This window comes from Bufo bufo, chromosome 4 (genome assembly GCF_905171765.1).
Source record: "Bufo bufo chromosome 4, aBufBuf1.1, whole genome shotgun sequence".
In the NCBI taxonomy this organism is placed as follows: Eukaryota; Metazoa; Chordata; class Amphibia; order Anura; family Bufonidae; genus Bufo; species Bufo bufo.
The window spans coordinates 133,423,143-133,447,495 of NC_053392.1; the positions used below are offsets into that span (position 1 = coordinate 133,423,143).

The 24,353-nt window shown below is 42.4% G+C and overlaps 1 protein-coding gene across 1 annotated transcript in view; it reads left to right on the forward strand.

The window, feature by feature from the left end:
• Positions 1-24,353, forward strand: part of FARP2 (FERM, ARH/RhoGEF and pleckstrin domain protein 2) — a 131,296-nt gene that overhangs the window by 68,344 nt on the left and 38,599 nt on the right. The window contains exons 5-13 of the mRNA XM_040429934.1: positions 6,600-6,678; positions 6,771-6,868; positions 7,766-7,880; positions 8,712-8,859; positions 9,448-9,543; positions 10,412-10,575; positions 12,494-12,562; positions 17,604-17,661; positions 18,070-19,023. Coding sequence (XP_040285868.1) covers positions 6,600-6,678; positions 6,771-6,868; positions 7,766-7,880; positions 8,712-8,859; positions 9,448-9,543; positions 10,412-10,575; positions 12,494-12,562; positions 17,604-17,661; positions 18,070-19,023 — 1,781 coding nt within the window. The remainder of the gene's footprint in view (positions 1-6,599; positions 6,679-6,770; positions 6,869-7,765; positions 7,881-8,711; positions 8,860-9,447; positions 9,544-10,411; positions 10,576-12,493; positions 12,563-17,603; positions 17,662-18,069; positions 19,024-24,353) is intronic.

Consider the following 24,353-nt stretch of genomic DNA (forward strand, 5'->3'; position numbering starts at 1 on the left):
TTGTCAGCAGATCCTCTGGGGTCTGACTTAGGCCTCATGCACACGGCCGTTGTTTTGGTCTGCATCCGAGCCTCAGTTTTGGCGGCTTGGATGTGGACCCATTCACTTCAATGGGGCCGCAAAAGATGCGAACAGCACTCCGTGTGCTGTCCGCATCCATTGCTTTGTTCCGTGGTCCGCAAAAAAATATAACATGTCCTATTCTTGTCCGCGTTTTGCAGACAAGAATAGGCAGTTATATCAATGGCTGTCCGTGCTGCTCCGCAAATTGCGGAACGCACACGGACGCCATCCGTGTTTTCCAGATCCGCGATTTGCAGACGGCAAAACACACAACAGTCGTGTGCATGAGGCCTTACGGAGCAGGAAGCAGACAGCGCCATACACTGTGTAGTGGCCGTGCTGGGGTACTGCAGCTCATGCTACATCTATCAGCCGCATCACTCAATGAAATACACTGCACACACTGACACATAGGAAGGTTCATCTATAGCAGGGTTTCTCAACTCCGGTCCTCAGGACCTACCGGTCAGGATTTGAGAATGTCCCACAGAATGAAAACCTGTGGTAAGTCCTGATGCACCGACACTAATTAAATCACCTGCTCAATACTAAGGAAATCCTGAAAACATGACCGGTAGGTGGGTCCCGAGGACCGGAGTTGAGAAATCCTGATCTATAGGCTAAATGGAAAGTCTGGAAATACTCCAGATGTATGCCTCTGATGCAAGGCTAGATTATATAGTGGTCTGGGAGAGGTCAGGACATCTCTGAAGGTAGATGTGCAATCCTGGACTATGGCGGGAGGAAGCGGGTAATGCGGAAAACCAAAATGGGGATAATGCGCATAGATTCAGGGGATTTGTTAGAGGGGTACGGTCGTGTTTGGCTCTGTGAGAAGCAGCCATATTTCAGGGCTTTCCCTGCACAACAGCTTCAGGGATTCTTGGAGGCTGGAGCGAGAACAAGGAGAAAAACTCCTTTCAGAAGCCTTTCTATTAAACAATTGCTCTTTGATGCTGGAACCGGAGAAGACAAATATGGAAAGTCAGTTGTGTGTGACCCAAATGTCAGTGCAGGCCGGTAATGGAGCACGGGCATTTTAAATAAACGTTAGCATTTTTATATCGGCAAAAATGCATAAAAAGCAGTTTGTTGCAGTCTGTGTTATTTTGTTGTCTTCATAAGTGGTGTTATACACTTATTTTACAGGTTGTAAAGGGGGTAGCCAAAAGAGAACCCCTTTAATAAAAAAAAAATAAATCTAATTATTACAATTTTATTTATTTTTTGTAAAGAGGACCTGTCACCACTCCTGACTGTGTTAATAGCTTCATGCATTCCCCATGTAATTACAATTCTGGAGCCTCTATTCTTATGGCTCTATGTTGTGCCATTCCTGCTAGAAGTTATGAATCAATTGCTATTAGCCTTCAGTAAGGGTACAGAGGGGTGGTAACCAGTTGGGGGGGGGGGGGGGGGTACCTGTACAGACTGACTCTATGCAATCAGTGCTGCCATTGTCAGACTGTGCAGGTACACCCCCCCAACTGGTTACCTCCCCTCTGTACCCTTACTGCAGACTGCTAGCAATTCATTCATAACTTCTAGCAGGAATAATACAGGAATGGCACAACATAGAGCCATAGGAATAGATGTTCCAGAATTGTTATTACATGGAGAATGCACGAAGCTATTAAAACAAACATGTCAGGAGTGGTGAAAGGTCCTCTTTAAATCCATTTAATTCTTTATTTTTATTTTTTTTATCATCTGTTTTTAAAATCCAAAATTGATTTTTTTTTTCTATAATAGACTGGCATGGATCTTGGGCTTTCGGCCCAAACTACCGTATGTATCGTGTTACTAGGGTTGTCTGTTCAAAAATAGTGAAGAAAATCCAGCAACAATCCAAAATCTGTTGCTGGATTTTCTTCACTATTTTTGACTATTTCCTGGTCCAGGATCCGAGGACGGTGGGTGAGCTGAAAACTTTTTTATATTAAGGGTTGCCTGTTCTGTGGTCCCAGGCCCTTTATGTGCTGTGATAGTTGTTGATCATAATAACTAAGTGGTTAAATGGTGGAGATTGGGGCTGCAACTGTGTATTGCAGCCATTGCTCTGCTCCTGATCACACCGTGGCAATGGCATGAAGGCAACTGCTGCTCATGATGATCATTCCTTAGCCCTCAAGCATTTTGAATTGTTTTTCTGGTACTTTATGCAGTACGCCAGTCCTGCAGGGTGAGCGAATGTGAGGTCACGAGGGTCAGTTAACAGACCGAGGGTTGCTCTTTGTACTCAGTTTGTAGTATACCCTGGGCAGGCGTACAGCAGTGATGGAGAGGCTGGCACGTAGATCCTCTGGGGCACTCTCTGGATATAGGGGCCAGGCCAGGTGATAGGTGAGGTGCCCTGGGTGTTGAAAGTTTAGCGTGCCTGTGACAGGATCCCTTACAGTTCGTGACGCCAGTGCCGGTAACGGTGGCACACCGATTTGTTGGAGGAATAATTGAGGTACACACGATTATGGTGAACTAGAACTCCTCTTTACTGAACAGTTAAACTATATACAAGTTTCAGACATTTCCATATAAAGTAGATTTGGTAACAGGCAGGCTTTACATAAATGGCAGGTAGAATCCTAGCAAGATTACTCAGAGGGAATAACTCACAGATCAGGCTGTACGTTCTGCAGAATCCTGTCTGACTTTCTCCAAGGCCCGAATGCCTAATAGCTGGCTTTATCCTTGGGTAGGGAAACCTTCCTCTGGTATAAATCCACTTGCTGCAAATAAACTTCTGCCCTTCAGCTTTCTACTTGGCTGGATACAATTAGCACTGCTCTGTACTTTGCTTGATGCAGAATAACTTCAGGAGGGAACTTCTTCTTCTAAAAGCAGGTTAGGATCCTGGGCTATCTAGCTGCATGTTAGAAGCTGGACCTCAGCTCCTGCCTGGCTGAAGTCAATCTTGGCTTCTCCACACACCCCTCTCCTGGACTGGACCTGACTATATATACTAGGGGGTTCCCTAGCTCCCTCTACAGCTTGGGAGGAGAAACTACACCCCTAGCAGGCCTGGTACACAGGAATTTACATGAACATATGCATTACAATCCAATATAAAATACCATGACCATGTTCCACAGGAGGTGGAGAACAACATGACCCAATTGACCCTTGAGTAGTGCCCACCTTTACGTAATGGAACACTACATTTACTACTGGTGGCCTGTCCTCAGGAATAGGCCATTGATATCTGATCTGTGGGGTCTGATACTTCGCACCTCCGCCGATCAGCTGTTCTGCAGTGGCGCCTGGGCTGCACAGTTTCATCTACTTGTCTAGTGGACAGAGCTGGTAACTGCAGCGCTGCTCCCATTGAAGTGAATAGGAATAGCGCAGGAGTAACTAGTTCCGTCCACTGCAGAAATGGATGTTTCTGCGCTGAATTCCATTTCTGAGTCACTGCAGATCTGCTGGTCGATGGGAATGTAGGGAGTCAGATCCCTGCCAATCAGATATTGATGACCTATAATAAGAGCGGACCTTTATTAAAGTACTAGGAAAACCCTTCCCAACCACCTCCCTAAAATCTAGGTTGGGGGTCGGGCTTTATTGATACATTTAACCCCCATCTGTGAGGTTAAAAAACGTGCGCAGACTTCCCCTAGCGAGGATCAAGGGAGCCGGATGGTGTGTGCAGCAGCCTCTATCCTCCTGTGTGACCAGGGGCGGCACTCAGAGCCCTCTCTGTTGGCACCCGTACCCTGGAAAAAGTCTATGGTGTACCAATATGCCTTAGACTTTACCTGACATTCATCAGCGCAGGGCATGCTATGAACAGCACTGGCAGTACATTGAATGTAGGCAGGCTATTATAGCTAAATGATAAACTACATGGAAGATATACTATATTGCATGATAGTATTCAGGATAAATTGCCGTGTTGGCACTATGCGATAAATAAGTGGGTTTTGGGTTGCCGTTTTGGCACTCAGTCTCTAAAAGGTTCGCCATCACTGTAATAGAGGGAGGGTCTGAGTTTCTAGAAGAGGCAGCTGGTCTGGAGGACTCAAAGTGACCATGTATGTTATATGGTGGCTTATTCAAAATGTGTTCAGCTCAGTAGGGGCGTCCGATAAAACATTACCAATCACAAAACATTAATTTCAAATAATTTCTTAAGTTGGAATACTACAAAATAACCCAATGTTACAATTATATACAGATTGTACTGCACAGGGGAAAGAATTTGTCCAATTTCCCTACTACAATAAGATCCTGGCGTCAGTTCATGTCTCCCAGCCGTCTGCTTCCCAGGACAGGGATCCAGAAGGGCTGTCAGAAGTTTTCTCCAGCGGTCGGCCCCCTCTAATCACTCTGTTCCCATAAATGAGAACGTAGCGCTCTCCACATGACAGCGGTGGCTTATTAAGTGAAGTGGAAACAGCAGCATGTGTGGTTTTGTCTTAATACAGCCCTGGGATTAAGTCTATGAATTTGGCCTCATTATAAGGGCTTATGCACACGACCGTTATAACTCCGAGACATGCGGGCCATATGTCCCGGAGCGGCATACATCGTGCGCACGGGAGTGCACAGCATCATAGGTTACTATGATACTGTGCGCATCAGGCCGCCCGTGGGACTATTGTCCTGCACTCATATGATCATATGAGTGCAGGACAATAGTCCGCAGGCGGCTCGAAGCGCACAGTATCATAGTAACCTATGATGCTGTGCGCTCCCGTGCGCATGATGTATGCCGCTCCGGGACATATGGCCCGCTCATGAACCGTATGTCTCGGAGGGCATAAGGTCGTGTGCATGAGCCCTAAGGGTCCATTCACACGTCAGCAAAATGGGTCGCATCCGTTCCGCAATTTTGTGGAACAGTTGCGGACCCATTTTCAAAAGGGCTGGAATGTGCTGTTCGCATCCGCATTTGCGTTCCACAAAAAAAAGAACATGTCCTATCCAATGCGGAACGCACATTGCCGGTGTCTGTGTTTTGCGAATCCGCAAAACACATACGGACGTGTGAATGGACCCTTACAAGCGGAGTTGATGTCTTTATTATTTCCGTATTTAGAAGATCTCATTGAATGCTCATTTCACACAGGAGTTTTCCCTATCACCTCTCATGTACGGCTGCTGTCCATATTGGTAATGTCCATTCAGAGGGTTGTCCCGGTTATAAGCAGCCTCAAACAGCAAATTAATGGATGCTCACCTGTTTTCCCCTCTGCTTTTTTCTGCACTGCGCTCTGGTCCTCACCACTGCTGCCACAGTGACATTCTGTGCACATAGGTCAACACTGCAGCCAATCGCTGGCCTCAGCAGGTACATCCCATGCATGGCTGCTCTGGTGACTTCTGCACAGAATGTCACCGCTGCAGCCAAGAAGATGATATCAGCAGCAGGTGGACCGAAGAAACTGCAGAGAAAAAACAGGTGGGTTGCCTGAGTTTTTCTATAATGTGGACAACCCCTTCAAGACCAAGCCAGTTTTCACCTTAAGGACCAAGCAACATTTTGCAAATCTGACCTGTTTCACTTTGTGGTAATAACTTTGGAACGCTTTTACCTATATGTGATTCTGAAATTGATTGTTAGTTTTCTCGAGACATATTGTACTTCATGTTGGTGATAAATTTGAGTCAATAGGTTTCACCTTTATTTATAAAAAATTCAAAAATTTACAGAAAATTTGGAAATATTCGCAATTTTTTTAATTTGAATGTTTTTGCTTCTAAAGCAGATCTCTGACCGCGGCATGTGAAAGGGTTAATCCGCCGTCATCACCTCATGCAGCAATGCCGGTGGATGCTCATTGGGCGGGTGCAGCTCCTGCACCCGCCCGATCACATCACGTACATGCACGTGAGGATGCGACAAGAAGCCGCATTTTTTCCCGCACATGCAAAGGGTTGTCTGTTTTTTTTTATTTTTATTTTTTATATACTATTGATGGTCATCAATATCAGATCGGTGGGGATCCGACTCCTGGAACCCCGGCTGATCATCTGTTTGAATAGAAAGCAGCGCTGCCTTCTCTGCTCTGTTTACCTGCTCATCGCAGCAATTTCAGTGGTGAGCGGGTGTAATTACAAGAATGGCGTCCCCATTCACTTCTATTGGACAGCTCCTTCCTATGCACTTGAACAGACAGAGCCGGCTCATAGAAGTGAATGGGGGCGCCATTCTTGTAATTACACCCGCTCACCACTGAAATTGCTGCGACGAGCAGATAAACAGAGCAGAGAAGGCAGCGCTGCTTTCTCTTCAAACAGCTGATCAGCCGGGGTTCCAGGAGTCGGATCCCCACCGATCTGATATTGATGACCTGAGGATGGGTCATCAATAGTAAAAATCTTGGACAACCCTTATAAGTCAATAGGTCAGGCAAAGATAAAGAGGTGAATAGTGACAAACCAGTGCAAAGTCTTTGTCCATATTTCTCACTTTCTACTACTATTTTGGATACCCTTGTCAGACTAAATGTCAGAAATATCACATTATACCTTATATTCTTTATGCTGATTATTGAATAGTGTGGTTATTACAACATTCTTCATGTATCTATTTGCAGAACCAAAAAATGCCAAAATGCGCCTGGCTGTGAAGTTTTTCCCACCTGACCCAGGTCAGCTGCAAGAGGAGTATACAAGGTCAGAGATCTGAAGTACACGTGAAGCAGGGCAACATATACAGTATGCCATTTATATACTGATTTCCCTCCTGTTTTGGTTTATTTTTTTAGGTACCTTTTTGCCATGCAGATCAAGAGAGACCTTGCAGAGGAGAGACTGGTGTGCAGCGATAATACCACCGCACTTCTTGTATCCCTGCTATTGCAATGTGAGTATTCGGGTTACATTTCACGCTCATGGGTTTGCATTCAGTGTGTGATTTCTTTAGCTACTGCTAGTTGTTCTCTATTGTACTGCCGGCTTTGTCTGTTACATCCTCCTCTATGTGTGGTGTTTATTACCAATACATTCTCTTTCATGTGTGCATAGAAAGAATCGAGAGCTAGAGACCAGCGAGTGGTTGACGTAGGCTTGAGTTTTGGTCTTGTTGGTTGCTGTAGGCAGTGCTCAAAATTGTCTTTCTGTTTTCCATAGGAAGGTCCCTCCTATTGGTGTGTTACCCTTTAAAGGGCATCCGTCACCTCTCCAGACATGTCTAACTAACTTGCCTTCCCCATGTAATACCAATTCTGGTGCATCTAATTTTGTAATTCTGTGTTGTGCCACTTATCTATTATTCCTTCTAAAAATGTAAGCATAAGTTGCCAGTGGTCTGCAATACATGTCTGTGTGGGTGTTACCATTTGGGGGGGATGTCCCTGCATAGTCTGACACTGGCAGTACTGATAGAATAGTGTCAAACTGTGCAGGGACACCCCGTCCTGAACTGGTAATACCCAGCTGGACCTTTATTTTGGACTGCTAGCAATTCAACAGGAATTATAGAGGAATGGCACAAGTCATAAGAATAGATGCCCCAGATTTGTTACTACTACTACTACTCATTGCCCACACTTTCTGACTTCTTTTTTTTTCATTTGAAAGTGAATGGGTGAAAAAAGGAACCAAGCATTTTCTATTTAGTCTTTTTTTTTTTTTTTTACATAAGTGCAGAATAGATTAAACATTGAGAAAAACCTTTCTAGTACTTGTGTTTTATTAATATTTTGAGTATAAATTCCTCACCTTTGTATTATTTGTGGTACATTTTTATTCTTCTTCACAGCTGAAGTTGGGGATTATGATCAGAATGTGGACCAGGAGCATCTGAAAAACACAGAGTATTTGCAGCGTCAATATTGCCTTGAGGAGCGTATATTAGAGTGTCACCGGCAGCACCTGTGAGTTATTTCATGTCATACATTCTCCATATTTTTTTTTTTTTCTTTCTTCAGTACTAGGGTACTTTCTAGGTCCCCAGGGATGACTGCAGAGGGCTTACCCAGCCCTAGTTGAGATCAATGCGACCCAGTCAGAGGGGGGAATCCGCTTTGATCATGCCGTGGTGACAGACTGTAGCAATCAAAGGGTTAACAGTTGGGATTAGAGCTACCTCTGATCCTGGCTGTAGAACAGGAGGCTGCTCTAGGAACTCATAGAGCAGGACGGCTCACAGAATCCCTCAGCTGCCTCTAGAACAATGATGACATAGTGACAGTGGGTGGTCCTTAAGGGATTGATCAACTTTCTAATAATCTCTGTGAAAGATTTCCTACAATTTTGCTGCCCTAGAGTTTGTACCACCTTTACATAGCTACCTGTTTTACTGCATCTGATTGCCCAGACTGTAGATTGGGAAGAAAGCTCAGGGGGAGGGCAGATTGCATAGGTTCAACATCAGTGGACAAGGGGAGTAGCGCACTCACAGCAGGGGGAAGCGGGTGACGCAGTGTCTGCTCAAGGGAGAGGAGATCTCTCACGAACTGTTGAATGAGAAACAAGTGCTTGTATGAGAGCTAGTGAAGGTAGCAACATCCTGGATAAACAGACCTCTCATCCAGCATAGGAGAGACACTAAGTGTGACACTAGGAGCTGCTTTTGACTTATCATGGGGTCTGAATTGAATGAAGATTGGTGCCTGAAACGTCTTTAACCCAAGGTACTGTAACCACTAACTATTTAATTTGTTCAGAGGTATTCATTTTTATGTATATGTTGTCATCCTCTGCAGTGGTATGTCGCCTGCTGATGCAGATTTTCAGATTCTGGAGATTTCCAGACGGCTTGAGTTGTATGGAATCCGTTTTCATCTCGCGTCTGATCGTGAAGGTGCCAAAATTAATTTGTCAGTGTCGCACATGGGAGTGTTGGTTTTTCAGGTACAGGACATTCGTTGGCAAGCCTGAACGACAGGCAGCATATTTCTTTTTTTTTTTTTTTAGGTTATTGAATGTCTAGGGCTTTTGTGTTCTCTTATCCACAGCTATGCAATGGTGCACCTAATACTTAAAGGTCTGACATTTATGGCATTGCCAAAGGATCCTACGTATGTTTCCCCATAAACATGCATGCCCGGAGCAGCAGAACATGCATGTTTGTTTTAGTAGGGCGAGCAAAATGCGACACCTATCTCTCCGGGTAACAAAAGATTGGGCTGGTGAAATGTACATACGTAATCTACTTCTTCCCCCAATATAAGAAGTCAGCAGGTTTGCTGATATTATTAGTAGCTGCATATTATTTTTCATTTTATTTCAGCATAACATGTTTTTTTGCATTAAAAATGTAATGTATCATTTATGGAGTTAAACTTTACAAGTGGATTGAAATCACATGAAAATCGCATTGATGAATGAAGCCATTGTAAGCTGTTCATGTCTTGGCATTTAACCATATGATCAGGCAGAGTACTGTATGCTTTCTGTTTCCCACATTATTCATGTGCTATTCATGGCCTTATCACACAGGGTAACACAAAAATTAACACATTCAACTGGTCAAAGATCCGTAAGCTGAGCTTTAAAAGAAGACGCTTCCTTATAAAGCTGCACCCAGAAGTTCATGTAAGTATTTCAGGAAGCTAGTTGTAGTATCTGAATGCTTTGTATATTGATAATGATCTAAAAGGAAATAAATGTTTAAAGGGGGATTGTTTACCCCTGGGGACCTTTTGTGCAGACCCAAAGTGGGAATCGTACTTGCCCTGATCCCTGCCACTGCAGGTCCTGGTCTCCACGCATTAACATCCAATTTGATACTGCTCAGGTGGCTGCTGCAGCCATTGACTGGCTGCAGCAGTGACGTGTCACCCATGCTTCAAGTGACCCCATGACATGATGGGTGGGTGACACATCAGTCCTGTCGCCAGTCATTGGCTACAGAAGTGATGTGACCAGCATCAAACTGAATGTTAATGCAGGGAGACCCAGTGGGAGCACAATGGAGCTGGAATGCAGTGGTGGTGATCAGGTAAGTACGATTCCCACCACGGTTTCGGCCATGCTGTGGGGGTCTGCAGAAAATGTTCCTGGAGTGATTAACCCCTTCAAGGCTGGGGCAGAGTATCGTCTGACAAACATATTTGTAAAAATACAACCAAATCACAAAAAAGTCACAACTGTATGCGACTTGCATTGTGGTCTATGATAGCAAAGTCTCGTACGACTTGCACCCTGGGACCAAAAATCCAACAGTGTTGGATTTTCTGCAATTGTCTTATAGTTGCGGTGTGTTTCCCTTTGACACCATTGACAATCATTAGATGCAATGTTACGTAACATATGTCGCCATGTATCCCCAGTGTTATGTTTATTGGTGAGTTGCCATGTTTCTTTATTTTGCCTTTTGTGTAATAAGGAGCCGATGGTAAAATCGATATTTTATTATAAGTTGTATTTCTTTGTGTCATTTATTTTCACCTCTCCTCAGCAGGGCCCTTATCAGGATTCCCTAGAGTTTCTCCTTCCCAGTCGGGATATGTGTAAGAGATTCTGGAAAATTTGTGTAGAGTATCACAGCTTCTTCCGTCTGCAGGATCAACCAAAACCCAAATCCAAGCCAGTTCTTTTGAGCCGCGGATCTTCTTTTCGGTACAGGTAATAAAAATTCCATTTTTGTAGGAACGAACTTCAGATTTATTTTATATGATCTTCTATTTGTATTAGATTTGGTAACGGGCATTAGCTCTTCTCACCCTTAATCCATAGTTTATGGCATAGTTGATAACATAGTCGTTACTTGGAGCTGTATTACCCAGGTTGTCTAAGGCCATAATATGGTCGCATATAAGAGTCCATACTAAAACTGCATCACCCGGCCACTCATTGGTTCTGCTAAACAAAATTTAGAACACTATAGGGTTCATTGGTGATTTAAAGGGACATTGAACCCTGAAAAACAAGAAAAAAAGAAGCATAACCTGCTCAGGAAAATTTGTCTTTAGTTTTTTCTTCATGGACATCTGCAGACTGCTGAAGAAAGCAGTTAAACAGATATTCTGCAGTCAAAGAAGTTTCAAATTTCTCCTTGCCTCTCCATCTTTGGCTGGAGACAGTGCTTTACACAGCATTCGCTTCAATAGACATTGAAAGAGGTGAAAGCTGCAAATTTTCAGCAACTTCTTATAAAACCTTACCCGTGTGTGTACATTGACACTTAAGAGTACCAGGCCACTGACGCTACAGAAAGTGCTACCCAGGTGCCTGGTTGTGACTTTGCCTGTATATGCAGGAGGTATTTATCACTGCCTAGGCAAATTTGACATTCACCAATGTTGGAGATGCTGATTAAAAGTCTTGTGGAGCTGTACACATTGATTATATAATGTTACCCTTACATTATGCAAGTGATCCAGCTTTCTCAGGAACTGAAAGGAAAATCAGACTAGCTTTGGCACTATTTGGGAGTGGTTAGGGGGATGTATCTTGGTAGAGTTAGTATTCTGCAGTCTATTACAGCTCCACATGGTTGTAACTCAGCTTTCCTGGGACCCTGAAAAACACATCTGTCTAGCTATGGCACTCCTATGGAGTAAATAGAATGATTTATTTAGGTAGACTTATTATTTAGCAGTCCCTACTACAGGTCCATATGATTTCTTTTACTCACTTATATAGCACTGACATATTCCGCAGCACATTAGCATCATTAATTTGTTACCCAGCTTTCCCAGTATCCTGAGCTGCGCCACAGTTTGAAATATTTGCCACTGGGATTCTTACTCAAGTTTTCCACGGCCCTGACTAACAAATCCAGCTAGGTATTCTACAATACTGGGGATTTACCAATTCATAAATATGCTGATCTGGCATCATGCAGTATGGGAAAGCTGGGTAATAATCTCTGCAAAGACGTAATGGCGGCTACACTTGGTACATACATTCTGTATACATCCATAAATATAATATCCGGACAACTGTGAGTGTATATGATATATATATATGTGTGTGTGTGTGTGTTTTATCTCCAGCATACCACCACATGCTAACCAGCTGAAAGACAAATCTGCACAATTATGTAGTAAAGGGAGGACTAAGCAGATTAGCGATTCAGCTTTGTTTTGTGGCTGATACAGTTGCAAAATCTATTTTGTACTAGTTTATTCTTCCAATAAAATGCCACACTCACTGTGTAGACAAAAATTATCCAGACTAAACCCAGCGCCCTCTTCCTAAACTTCCTGGCCCACATGCACTAGCATCAGAGGGGGAGAGGGATGGGACGGAAGACATGTCTGCAGCCTGACAGAACAATTTACTGTTTTTCTAGTTTTACTTTTCATGTTACAGTTGTGATATCTGACGAATACTTGTAATACAGAACCTAATGTGCATCAGGGTTATAGCTGCCCAAGAATGGTATTGGTGCTAAAGCACTGTATTGTATAATACCTTTTTTTTTTGTGCCTCCATCAACCAGAGGGCAACCGTAAAAATAGAAACATGTCCAAGGGCTAGCTCTGTTTTATGAAAACTGAATTTTATAAAGGTTATTTTATAATCTATTTTTGTTTAGTGGACGAACGCAAAAACAACTTATAGAGTACGTGCGGGACACCAGCATCAAGAGGCCACCATGTGAAAGGTACGCAAAAACACTAATCTGAAACTTGTGAAAAAAGTCTGTGTGAGATTGTAAGAATAAAGGGCCATGTACATTATAGATATGTTCAGGTCATTGGTTAAAGGAGCACACAGAAATTTTAAATATATTTGCACTTCCACCTACTCCTCTAACAGCTCAATTTCAGTAATCGTCTTTACCACTTACAAAGCACAATATTCCAATCAGATTTTCAGGTCGTGTGTGAAGAGTACCGTGTTTGGCAGCATTGTAGACTAGCTGCAGACCACTTGCTTAAAGTGAATCACCTTCTTTTAGCTCCAGATTCTGTTCCTATTCCTGACCATATATTTTCTTCCGTTTTAAGAGCTCCGTATGCCCTGGATAGAGTTAAATGATAAAATACAGGCTGCCCGGATCCACCAGTATTGGGGGCTCAATGCATACTGTTTGACTATTGCTTTAACGTGTATGTAGTAAGCTCATTCATCTAGTGGTCATTACTGTATTGAATCTCAGTCTATGCAGAGCGATGCAGATTTAGAGCTCCTCCGACCCCTGCAACACTCCATTACCAAATAGACTAAGATTTAGACATTTAGACTAAGAAAGCGAGATGTGTTTCCAAGATAAGCAGAATCTAATGGAGTAAACCACGGCACTCAATTTTGGTATGCAGTAGTGAAGGTTCTTTATTCCATCCAAAATTTAACAAGTAGCTATTGGCCAACGTTTCGGTCTATCCTAGACCTTGTTCACGACCATAGTGTCGGCTGCCAAAATTTTCACAGGAGGACGCCATCCTCCTGTGAAAATTCTGGCAGTCGACACTATGGCCGTGAACAAGGTCTAGGATAGACCGAAACATTGGCCAATGGCTACTTTCACACTGGCGTTTTGGTTTCCATTTGTGAGATCCGTTCAGGGCTCTCACAAGCGGTCATGCATTCATGCATTCTGAATGGATAAGGATCCGCTCAGAATGCATCAGTTTTGCTCCGTTCCACCTCCATTCCGCTTTGGAGGGGGACACCAAAACGCTCCTTGCAACAAAACTGAGCCAAACGGATCCGTCCTGGCACACAATTTAAGTCAATTGGGATGGATCCGTTTTCACTGACACAATATGGCCATGTTTTGGCTATGTTAAAGATAATACAAACGGATCCGTTCTAAACGGATGCATGCGGTTGTATTATCTGAACGGATGCGTTTGTGCAGATTCATGACGGATCCGCACCAAACGTGAGTGTGAAAGTAGCCTTATATAGACCTGGTAAGTACATACAGTTGCAAGAAAAAGTATGTGAACCCTTTGGAATGATATGGATTTCTGCACAAATTGGTCATAAAATGTAATCTGATCTTCATCTAAGTCACAACAATAGACAATCACAGTCTGCTTAAACTAATAACACACAAAGAATTAAATGTTACCATGTTTTTATTGAACACACCATGTAAACGTTCACAGTGCAGGTCGAAAAAGTATGTGAACCCTTGGATTTAATAACTGGTTGAACTTCCTTTGGCAGCAATAACTTCAACCAAACGTTTCCTGTAGTTGCAGATCAGACGTGCACAACGGTCAGGAGTAATTCTTGACCATTATTCTTTACAGAACTGTTTCAGTTCAGCAATATTCTTGGGATGTCTGGTGTGAATCGCTTTCTTGAGGTCATGCCACAGCATCTCAATCGGGTTGAGGTCAGGACTCTGACTGGGCCACTCCAGAAGGCGTATTTTCTTCTGTTTAAGCCATTCTGTTGTTGATTTACTTCTATGCTTTGGGTTGTTGTCCTGTTGCAACACCCATCTTCTGTTGAGCTTCAGCTGGCGGACAGATGGCCTTAAGTTCTCCTGCAAAATGTCTTGATAAACTTGGGAATTCATTTTTCCTTTCGTTGATAGCAATCTGTCCAGGCCCTGACGCAGCAAAGCAGCCCCAAACCATGGTGCCCCCACCACCATACTTCACAGTTGGGATGAGGTTTTGATGTTGGTGTGCTGTGCCTCTTTTTCTCCACACATAGTGTTGTGTGTTTCTTCCAAACAACTCAACTTTGGTTTCATCTGTCCACAGAATATTTTGGCAGTACTGCTGTGGAACATCTTGCTCTTGTGCAAACTGGAAACGTGCAGCAATGTTTTTTTTGGACAGCAGTGACTTCCTCTGTGGTATCCTCCCATAAAATCCATTCTTGTTTAGTGTTTTACGTATCGTAGATTCGCTAACAGGGATGTTAGCATATGCCAGAGACTTTTGTAAGTCTTTAGCTGACACTCTAGGATTCTTCTTCACCTCATTGAGCAGTCTGCGCTGTGCTCTTGCAGTCATCTTTACAGGACGGCCACTCCTAGGGAGAGTAGCAGCAGTGCTGAACTTTCTCCATATATAGACAATTTGTCTTACCGTGGACTGATGAACAGCAAGGCTTTTGGAGATACTTTTATAACCCTTTCCAGCTTTATGCAAGTCAAAAATTCTTAATCGTAGGTCTTCCGAGAGCTCTTTTGTGCGTGGCATCATTCACATCAGGCAATGCTTCTTATGAAAAGCAAACCCAGAACTGGTGTGTGTTTTTTATAGGGCAGGGCAGCTGTAACCAACACCTCCAATCTCATCTCATTGATTGGACTCCAGTTGGCTGACACCTCACTCCAATTAGCTCTTGGAGATGTCATTAGTCTAGGGGTTCACAAACTTTTTCCACCTGCACTGTGAATGTTTACATGGTGTGTTCAATAAAAAACATGGTAACATTGAATTCTTTGTGTGTTATTAGTTTAAGCAGACTGTGATTGTCTATTGTTGTGACTTAGATGAAGATCAGATCACATTTTATGACCAATTTGTGCAGAAATCCATATCATTCCAAAGGGTTCACATACTTTTTCTTGCAACTGTATAGTGACACATTCTGGCTTTGCTATCTGATAGTTGACTCTCACAAGTTTGGCACTTGTTCTTTAGTAGCGCTGCGCTGCACTGCACTGCACAGGGCTAGGAAGTACCTTGTCTGGCGTTTTATAAATTTGCTGGCAAGTTGGCATTAGATGAAATGACCTGCTTGGTTTTTCTTACTAACTACTGGCTAATGGAAATAACCTCTAAAATGGGTTGAATTGATATAAAGGTTTCTTCCCCAATGGGCATTTATTATCTCTCCATAAGATAGGTGATAAATGACTGATTGCTGGGGCCCACCGGTCTTTTTCACTGCACAGCTGCAATGTGGAGGAGTTTGAATGCAGTGCTGGTTGAGAACGCACAGTGTCGCCATTCAAAGTCTATGGAACTGTCAGAGTTGCTGAGTATAGGGCACAGTTGTTTCCACCAGTCTCACAGTGTAGTGGCAGGCCGCAAACATGACCACTGCTCCAGTCAGACTCCTTACTGTGGTCACGCAGTAATAGATAATGCTATCTCGTGATTATAAAGGGAAAAGTGTAGTCTGGAGACAGCCTTGTTAGCAAACACATATCTTGTATGTTAGCCCATGCCGTGTTTTTGTTTCCTTTTTATGGGTGTTACCTGGATGTTGTAGATTATTAGATTTTTATATAATGCATTTCCACAATCCACTGATTTAAACAGCAGAGATTTCAGTTTTTTGTATTAGATGGGACAGCTGTACAATCTCTATACAGTATACCATACCCCCTCTTATATTCCTATGACAGAAATGGATAAAACTTACAGAAAGTAGAAGATGGGTAAACCAGTTCATTAGGCGATTAGTGTCCGAATGAGTAAATTCAAACAAGTGGCAAATTCCTGGGCATGCTGGCTCCTGGGAGTGTGCCATGATGAATTCTGTACATGGAGTACCTATACATGATTGCTATAAGCAACTACCTATCAGTACTACATTAGCACCCTAAAAGCTGTGTTGTGAATCCTTAATATTTGATTGAAAAGGTTCGGGTCCTTTTACACAAGCAGATTTTTAATTTTTTTTGCCTGACATGAACGCTGATCGATGATGTAGCAATGGCCACTCGCTTAGCTCAATTTTCATGAATCAGTCATCAGCACTATGCCCCCGAGCAATCGTCAGTACTGTATGTCCCCAAACGATTGCACATAAAGGGAGCAGTCATCAGCACTGTATGTCGCTTTTATTATTCTCTGTCGCACATCCACGTTTACACATTGTCGTGTGTTGCCCACCATCGATGATTACAGCAAATGAACATTTGCTCTTTTGTTATTTGATCAGATGCACGGACCAATTTTCGGGAACAAACCTTCATCTACCTGATCATTGGCCCATGTAAAAGAGCCCTTACAGGGGTCTTGTAATGATCTGACCTGCACTAGTATTGTATGTGAGCAAGGAAAAAGAACCCTTCTCTCTCATGCTTGGTGCCATAGGAAACTGATACTGTAGATACAATTGTTGTTTCTTCAGTGTCATGAATCCATCTCTTCATTAAAAAAAAAAAAAAAAAGTGAGCTATAAAATGCAGTTTTTCTCTCCTACCTATAGCCACCTTATGTATTTAAACACAGCAGAGTATACATATAGAAGGAGGTAGCGAGGGTCCCGGAGCTGTAAGGCAGACATGCTACCCATTGAGCCCTTTCACAGTGTATATGAAAACTGTAATGTTACGGAATATGGATTTCCTTGTTTTGATACAGTTTTGGAAGCCAAAGCCGGGAAGGGATCTTAAAAGTATAAAGAAAAGGCTAAGTCTTCTCAATGTGGAAACCCAGCCTAAGGCTGCCCATACTCAGTGCAGCCCGGCTGCGGGATCTGCACTTGGTTCACCGCAAGTTGCCAGGCTATACCTGTATTTATCATATAAAAAAATAGCATGTTCAGGTGCAGCCATGCGGCTAGCATGTGGATCCCACAGCCGGGCCACACCCTGTACGGGCTCTCCGAGCAGACGTAGAAGCGTTGTCAAGTGTAACCCGTATCTCTGATAAGCTGTGATCTCCTGCGTTGAGTCTCTTCAACATTGCTTGTATACATAGTACCTGCTTGTGTGTTAACCATTGGGCTTTGGTGTCAGTGGGTTTCTCCTGACTGCCTTGCTCTCTGTCCTGCAGGAGACACAGCAAACCCAGAGTGTCCCCTAGCACTGTGATCCCTAACTCTCCAAAGCAGGTGCGTGTAGCTGTAGAGCACTGGGTGCCTCTTGCTTTGCTGTTCCTCTTGCTTGTGACTTTCCTATGTGCTGTTTCTGTGTCTTCCTAGATCCCTTTAGTTTCTCTTTGCTTCCTTTCTTGCTTACTGTGTAATAACATATGCTAATGTATGCTGCAACTGTCCTGTTTCATGCTTTGTGTACTTTCATGCAAAATGCATTGAAATATACGACCTTCTGAAAATGTCTTGTCTTTGCTTCCCTACTCTTGCTAAGTGTGCATACCTGCTCAGCACCCATACTGTTTAGGATGTTTTTGACATTGCTTGCTGATGCAATACGATTTTCCAATAGATCAGTTTACTTTGCTATAGTTTTCGTACTGTTGTATTGTGGTGTTATAATTTCTCTTTCATATTTCCTTTCAGATCATCCCTTTCACTGAGAGTGTGAGGACTTCTGTTTTACCTTCCTCCCTTATCCTGTCCTCTTTTTTCAACCCTCCTGCCTCACCCAAACAAAAAGACACAACCAGAAATGAGCACATCTCTGCTTCTCAGTGGCAAGAGGAACCTGGCCGGCGAGCTCAAGAGAACGCAGGATCTTCAGTTCACTCACCATTACAAGGTGTTTCCCCCAACCCAACCCCCTCCTTGCAGAATAAACAGGACCCAGGAAAAATCCTGGATAATGAACATGTCCAGCAGGGTGAGAATGTTAGGCTGTGGGTATCAGGGGTTTCTGATTCACTTCTTTTGACTGAAGAATTTATAGATGATGATCCAGCAGACATCTCCTTTAGTGGAGGAGCAGAGCTGTATAGCTATGGTGAGAGTCTAGAGTCACCTGATCATGATGATATCCCACCAGAAGAGTATTTTCTGGATGGGGTGGATGTGACAGATTTCAATGGCAACACAAGGTCAACTGATGCTAATGAGTTATTAGAAATGAAAGCTCAGGCAAGTCGCATGCAAAGTTTTCTGATCCCATCAGAAAATGGATCGCTACTCCATTACCGCTCTGAAACCGGCTCCCTGGTTCACCGTCGCTCTGAAAGCAGTTCCCTCACAAACCTCAATGGTATCCCTTCATTTTCCCGATCTGCTAACCACTCCACTGCCAGCTCAATGATAAATTTTCCCGCCTGCTCTGTACGCTCGGAATCCAGTTCGGCTTTCCAATTTGGAGATATAGCAGACCAGCTAGAACAGCTTAGCTACCCTCCAACAACCACTGAGGACTCTAGCAGCTCTGAAGACGACTCCTGGGACTCTGAAGATGAGACTCCAATTGATATGAACTTATTCTTCAGCAATCCACTGACGCATTATACCAATTTTAATCAACTTGGGCTGCTGGATAAGAAGGATGCTCCTGACGTCTGAAAATGAAATTGATCATATGACCTCAACAACGAGCACTTGCATATAAGTCATAGGTGTGCACAATTTACTAAGGAGTGTTATGTTCAGCAACGTCTTAGATTGTGCTTTCGGTCTTTAATTTCCAGGCTGTAATAGTTAAACACAGCAATGATTGTCTCACAAAATTCACTTGAGGAATGGACTCGAACAGCAGCCAGTATTGTCAGACTGCACTAGTTTACCTCATATAAGGTCCCTGTGGAAATTGACATATTCTGTCTTAGTGGGTAGAGTGAGGGACGCCCAGAGACGGTTCTATTTTATCTTTCTGTAAAATCGACTAAAGTGATGAAGAACCAAGCTTTTATCCTTGGTTATTCCATAGCTCCAGGCTGTTCCTGAATCACTGTGGCTTTTCTTTCTTCTATGCTTTATTCCTAGACCTTTGTTGGGTTTGATTTTGTCAGATTTTCACATTGTTCACACATTAGTTTATTAGTTAAGCCTTGCGTTACGAAGTGTCACTAATTCAGCATGATCTTGTTCTCACATTCTCCTTCCCACCTGTGTTAATTACTAACAACACTATTTAGCAGCAACACTAACTGTTGTATGGAGGAAATGATCAGCACATAGGCATTAGGCTTATTGCTGTTTCAGAATATATGGACATAGGAGTAAAAATATTCACCGGCTCTTTGGAGGGAGGTCTTTTCAGGTGGTGGGCTCTTCTAGGTCTTAAGAAACCATGCTTGTTTGGCCCGCTTCTTTGACATAATTGATCCTTGGTGTCTTTGTGCATGGTTTGCTTAAACTATTACCTTGAAGCCATTTTGGATAAAATTTTCTAACACTGCTAACCCAATTAGACTATTTATCACTTACCCGTCTTTGATATGAAGATGCTTCATTATTTTTCTCAAGCATAAAATGGAGAGAAATAAATAAGAAAAACTTAAGGGCGTGTTGACTCTGAAGACATTTGCGTGCCGTCGATTAACCACTGAAGGGTTCTAGAAGCCTTTCTCTAGAAGAGATGGTTCAGATACAAGGAAAAATTATATGTCCCCTGCAGAAGATTCCATGGAAAAAATTATGACTTTTTATGATTTGTAATTTTTGAAACCTAGTGCTTTGGTGATGCTAACTTCAACTCTGCGAAGGATGCAAAGATCATGAAAACCTGAGATTTTCTATAACAGTAGTCGCCAGATCATCTTACACAGTCATATAATGTCCCCATGGTTTTCATAACACTAAATATGTATTTAATAGTATTAGTATAATTTGTATTTATGTTTTAGAGTTCTATTTTTTGCCATCTTGACTTTTGATCAGTCTGTTGCTCATACATTACCAATCGAGTCCCATCAAACTTTTGTCGCTTATATAGCCCAGTATCAGTGTTTGGGATCTACTCTTATCTAACCTTTCTATTTAATGCCTGCTATTATGTGATTTTTTTGAGACGCTCGCAATCAGGTATTACTGTTGATTTTGGGATGTTCCGGGCCTTTTATATTTTCTAATTGTGCCTTGAGAATGAATATGGTTTCATTTGCCTTTTTTTTTTTTTTTGTTCAAGTGTCTGTATATTAAATGATCAAAGGTGCCAATATACCCGCAGGAAAGGGGTGTTTTACTACATGTGCAACTATTTTGTTTTTTATCAGAATTTGTTAACATGTTTAATACCAAATGTATCTGCAATAAAACTAGGAGTGCTGGAGCTCTCCTCTTTTACACTTTTATGTGACTGTAGTCTTAATATTATTATTTTTCATAGTACAGTTAAAAGGGCTCCAGAAATCTATTGACTGTCTAAACCAATGTGATAAACATTGTATGGACACCACTATCACTAGTAAATATCTGATTTTGTACATGTTTCAGTGTGATAAACAGCTCAATTCTCCAACACAGTTCTTGCCCTATTTCATACTGCAGTAGTGTGCCTGAGCTTTCAGCTCACAGACCACTTCCAATATCTTCAGACTGCTCAATGTGACAAGGCCAAAGATAATTTTCTTAGTTTTCCCATTAGCCGTATGTATCTATGTTTTAATGTGGTCATGCAAACTGGTCCAAAGATTAGTAAGAATTTCAAGTCTCAGACTTAACTTTATGTATTTTGACTTCGTCCCTTCATACTTAAGTAAAATGTATATACAGTACTTGCTTTTAATAGGTACTGTACTGTGAACAAACTTTGCATAAATCAATAGCACAAGTGAACATAAACTTTTTATTATAGACAAAAATGCCTCTCCACTTTTGGGCCACCTGTTCTCCTCTTCCCCTTTCTTCTGATCCTATCATTCACCCTTAGTTCATGGCTAAAATCCATCCTGAGAGACAATGTGGACTATCAGCTCACTGAAGGATCAGGTAACAGCTGCCCATTGAATTGTTTGAAGAGGAGGAGGAGTGAGCTGCTGGAGGGAGACAGAGGCACATGATATACAGAGACGCTGCTTCCTCTTTAAGCTTTTTATCTCATCCCAGTGCTGGATTTACATCAACACTGCTTTGTAGTGCTCTGCAATGTTCTTCATGCTGCTGCTACTTTTATAAGGTGTGCTACAGAGAGATGGCAGAGCAGGATCTCCTTTTTCTCTGTGTGCAGTGTATGTAAAACATCATAGCAGCTAGTCTTTATCCACTAGCTCAGGGATCAGAGAGAGCCTGTAGAGGGGAAAATTGGTGAATAATACAGAATGCAAGTCACCTGAAATGACAAGTACGTTTTAAATCTTTTGCTGCCTGGACTATTTTCATATGTTGACATATACAGTATCTCACAAAAGTGAGTACACCCCTCACATTTTTGTAAATATTTTATGATCTCTTTTCATGGGACAACACTGAAGACTCTTTAATACAATGTAAAGTAGTCAGTGTACAGCTTGTATAACAGTGTAAATTTGGTGTGCCCTCAAAATAACTCAACACACTGCCATTAATGTCTAAACTTCTGGCAACAAAACTGAGTACACCCCTAAGTGAAAATGGCCAAATTGTGCCCAATTAGCGATTTTTCCTCCCCATGTGACTCGTTAGTGTTACAGGGTCGCAGGTGTGTTAAATTTTGTGTTATCGCTCTCACACTCTCTCATACTGGTCACTGGAAGTTCAACATGGCACCTCATGGCAAAGAACTCATGATCATCTGAAAAAAAGAATTGTTGCTCTACATAAAGATGTCCGAGGCTATAAGAAGATTGCCAACACCCTGAAACTAAGCTGCAGCACGGTGGCAAAGACCATACAGCGGTTTAGCAAGACAGGCTCCACTCAGAACAGGCCTCGCCATGATCGACCAAAGAATTTAAGTGCACATGCTCGGTGTCATATCCAGAGGTTGTCTTAAAAATAGACGTATGAGGGCTGCCAGCATTGCTGCAGAGGTTAAAGGGGTGGGGGGTCAGCCTGTCAGTGCTCAGACCATACGCCGCACACTGCATCAAATTAGTTGTTGTCTCAGAAGGAAACCTCTTCTAAAGATGATGCACAAGAAAACCTGCAAATAGTTTGCTGATGACAAGCAGACTAAGGACATGTAATACTTCAACCGTGCCTCTGGTAAGACCAAGATGAACTTATTTGGTTCAGATGGTGTCAAGCGTGTGTACAAAGACAAGTGTGTCTAGCCTACAGTCAAGCATGGTGATTGGGGTGTCATGGTTTGGGGCTCCATGAGTGCCGCCGGCTGTGAGGATCTACAATTCATTGAGGGAACCATGGATGCCAACATGTACTGTGACATACTGAAGCAGAGTATGATCCCCTCCCTTCTGAAACTGGGCCGCAAGGCAGTATTCCAACTTAAAAACAGACCCAAACACACCTCCGAGAAGACCACTGCCTTGCTAAAGAAACTGAGGGTAAAGGTGCTGATCTGGCCAAGCATGTCTCCAGACCTAAACCCTATTGAGCATCTGTGGGGCATCCTCAAACGGAAGGTGGAGGAGCACAAGGTCTCTAACGTCCACCAGCTCCATGATGTTGTCATGGAGGAGTGGAAGAGGATTCCAGTGGCAGCCTGTGAAGCTCTAGTGAACTCTGTACCCAAGTGAGTTAATGCAGTGCTGGAAGATAATGGTGGCCACACAAAATATTCACACTTTGGGCACAATTTGGCCATTTTCACTTAGGGTGTTCTCACTTTTGTTGCCAGCGGTTTAGACAATAATGGCTGTGTGTTGTTATTTTGAGGGCACACCAAATGTACATTGTTATACAAGCTGTACACTGACTACTTTAAATTGCATGAAAGTGTCAGATCTTCAGTGTTGTCCCATGAAAAGATATCAAATATTTACAAAAATGTGAGGGTATACAAACTTTTCTGAGATACTGTATAAATAAAAGCTGAATTATAAAAAAAACAAAAAACATATGCCCCCATATCCATATATGTTCCCAAAGTGAACAGCTTGCCAATTGTGAAAATGTCACACTGCACTTCACAATCATGGACAACTTCATAAAATGTGTAACTATTTGTTTAATAAAAAATTACTAAAATTGGTGTTCATGTACACAGATGTATTGTTTGTCTCTGTCCAATTTTTTTGCAGGCCCCTATGCAGAAAAATGTATTTTAATGGAAATCACTCGGCGTGCATTCCATATCCATATGTCCGCAAAACAGTAGAACATGTCCTATTCTTACCCATTTTGCGGACAAGGACAGTCATTGTTATAATGGATCCCCAAAAAACGGATGTAACACGGACGTCACATTGATGTCATCCATTTATTTATTTTTTTGTGGATCCGTGTTTTGCGAACCTCAAAATACAGTTGTGTGCATGAGCCCTAAACGTCTGGCCCAAGTAAAACCTTAGATGCAGTCAAATGTCTAAAATGAAAGTTCAGATTGCAGAGTGGCTAAACAGAGAACAGATGACAGTAACGGGCTGTGATCTTCACTTGCAGATGAACCCTATTCTTTAAACACTGTTCATTTGAAGACCAAGATTCTGGGCTTTAGTCTAATACCAAGCTTTAAGTCTTATATTCTAGCCATACTTCCTTGACATTTAAAAGGTTAAAGTCAGTGTCGCCTCTTGAATACCATTTTTAAATAAGTTCAAAACTCTATGCTGATTAAATTCTTAATATATCTTTATAGCAGTCAGTGAGCTCTCTGGCTCCCCCTAGAGGTGGCTAGAGACTGCCAGCATTTTTTAATGTAGATACAAGGGGATTTGATATTTTGTATCAAGAAGAAAAAAGACGACTAGTGACCACTCGCCTCAATTCTGCAACATAGAAATGTCAAGGCGATAAAAGGTGTTGGGATTTGTTTTTAATCTCCTCTCTAATTTACCTGGAGCTAG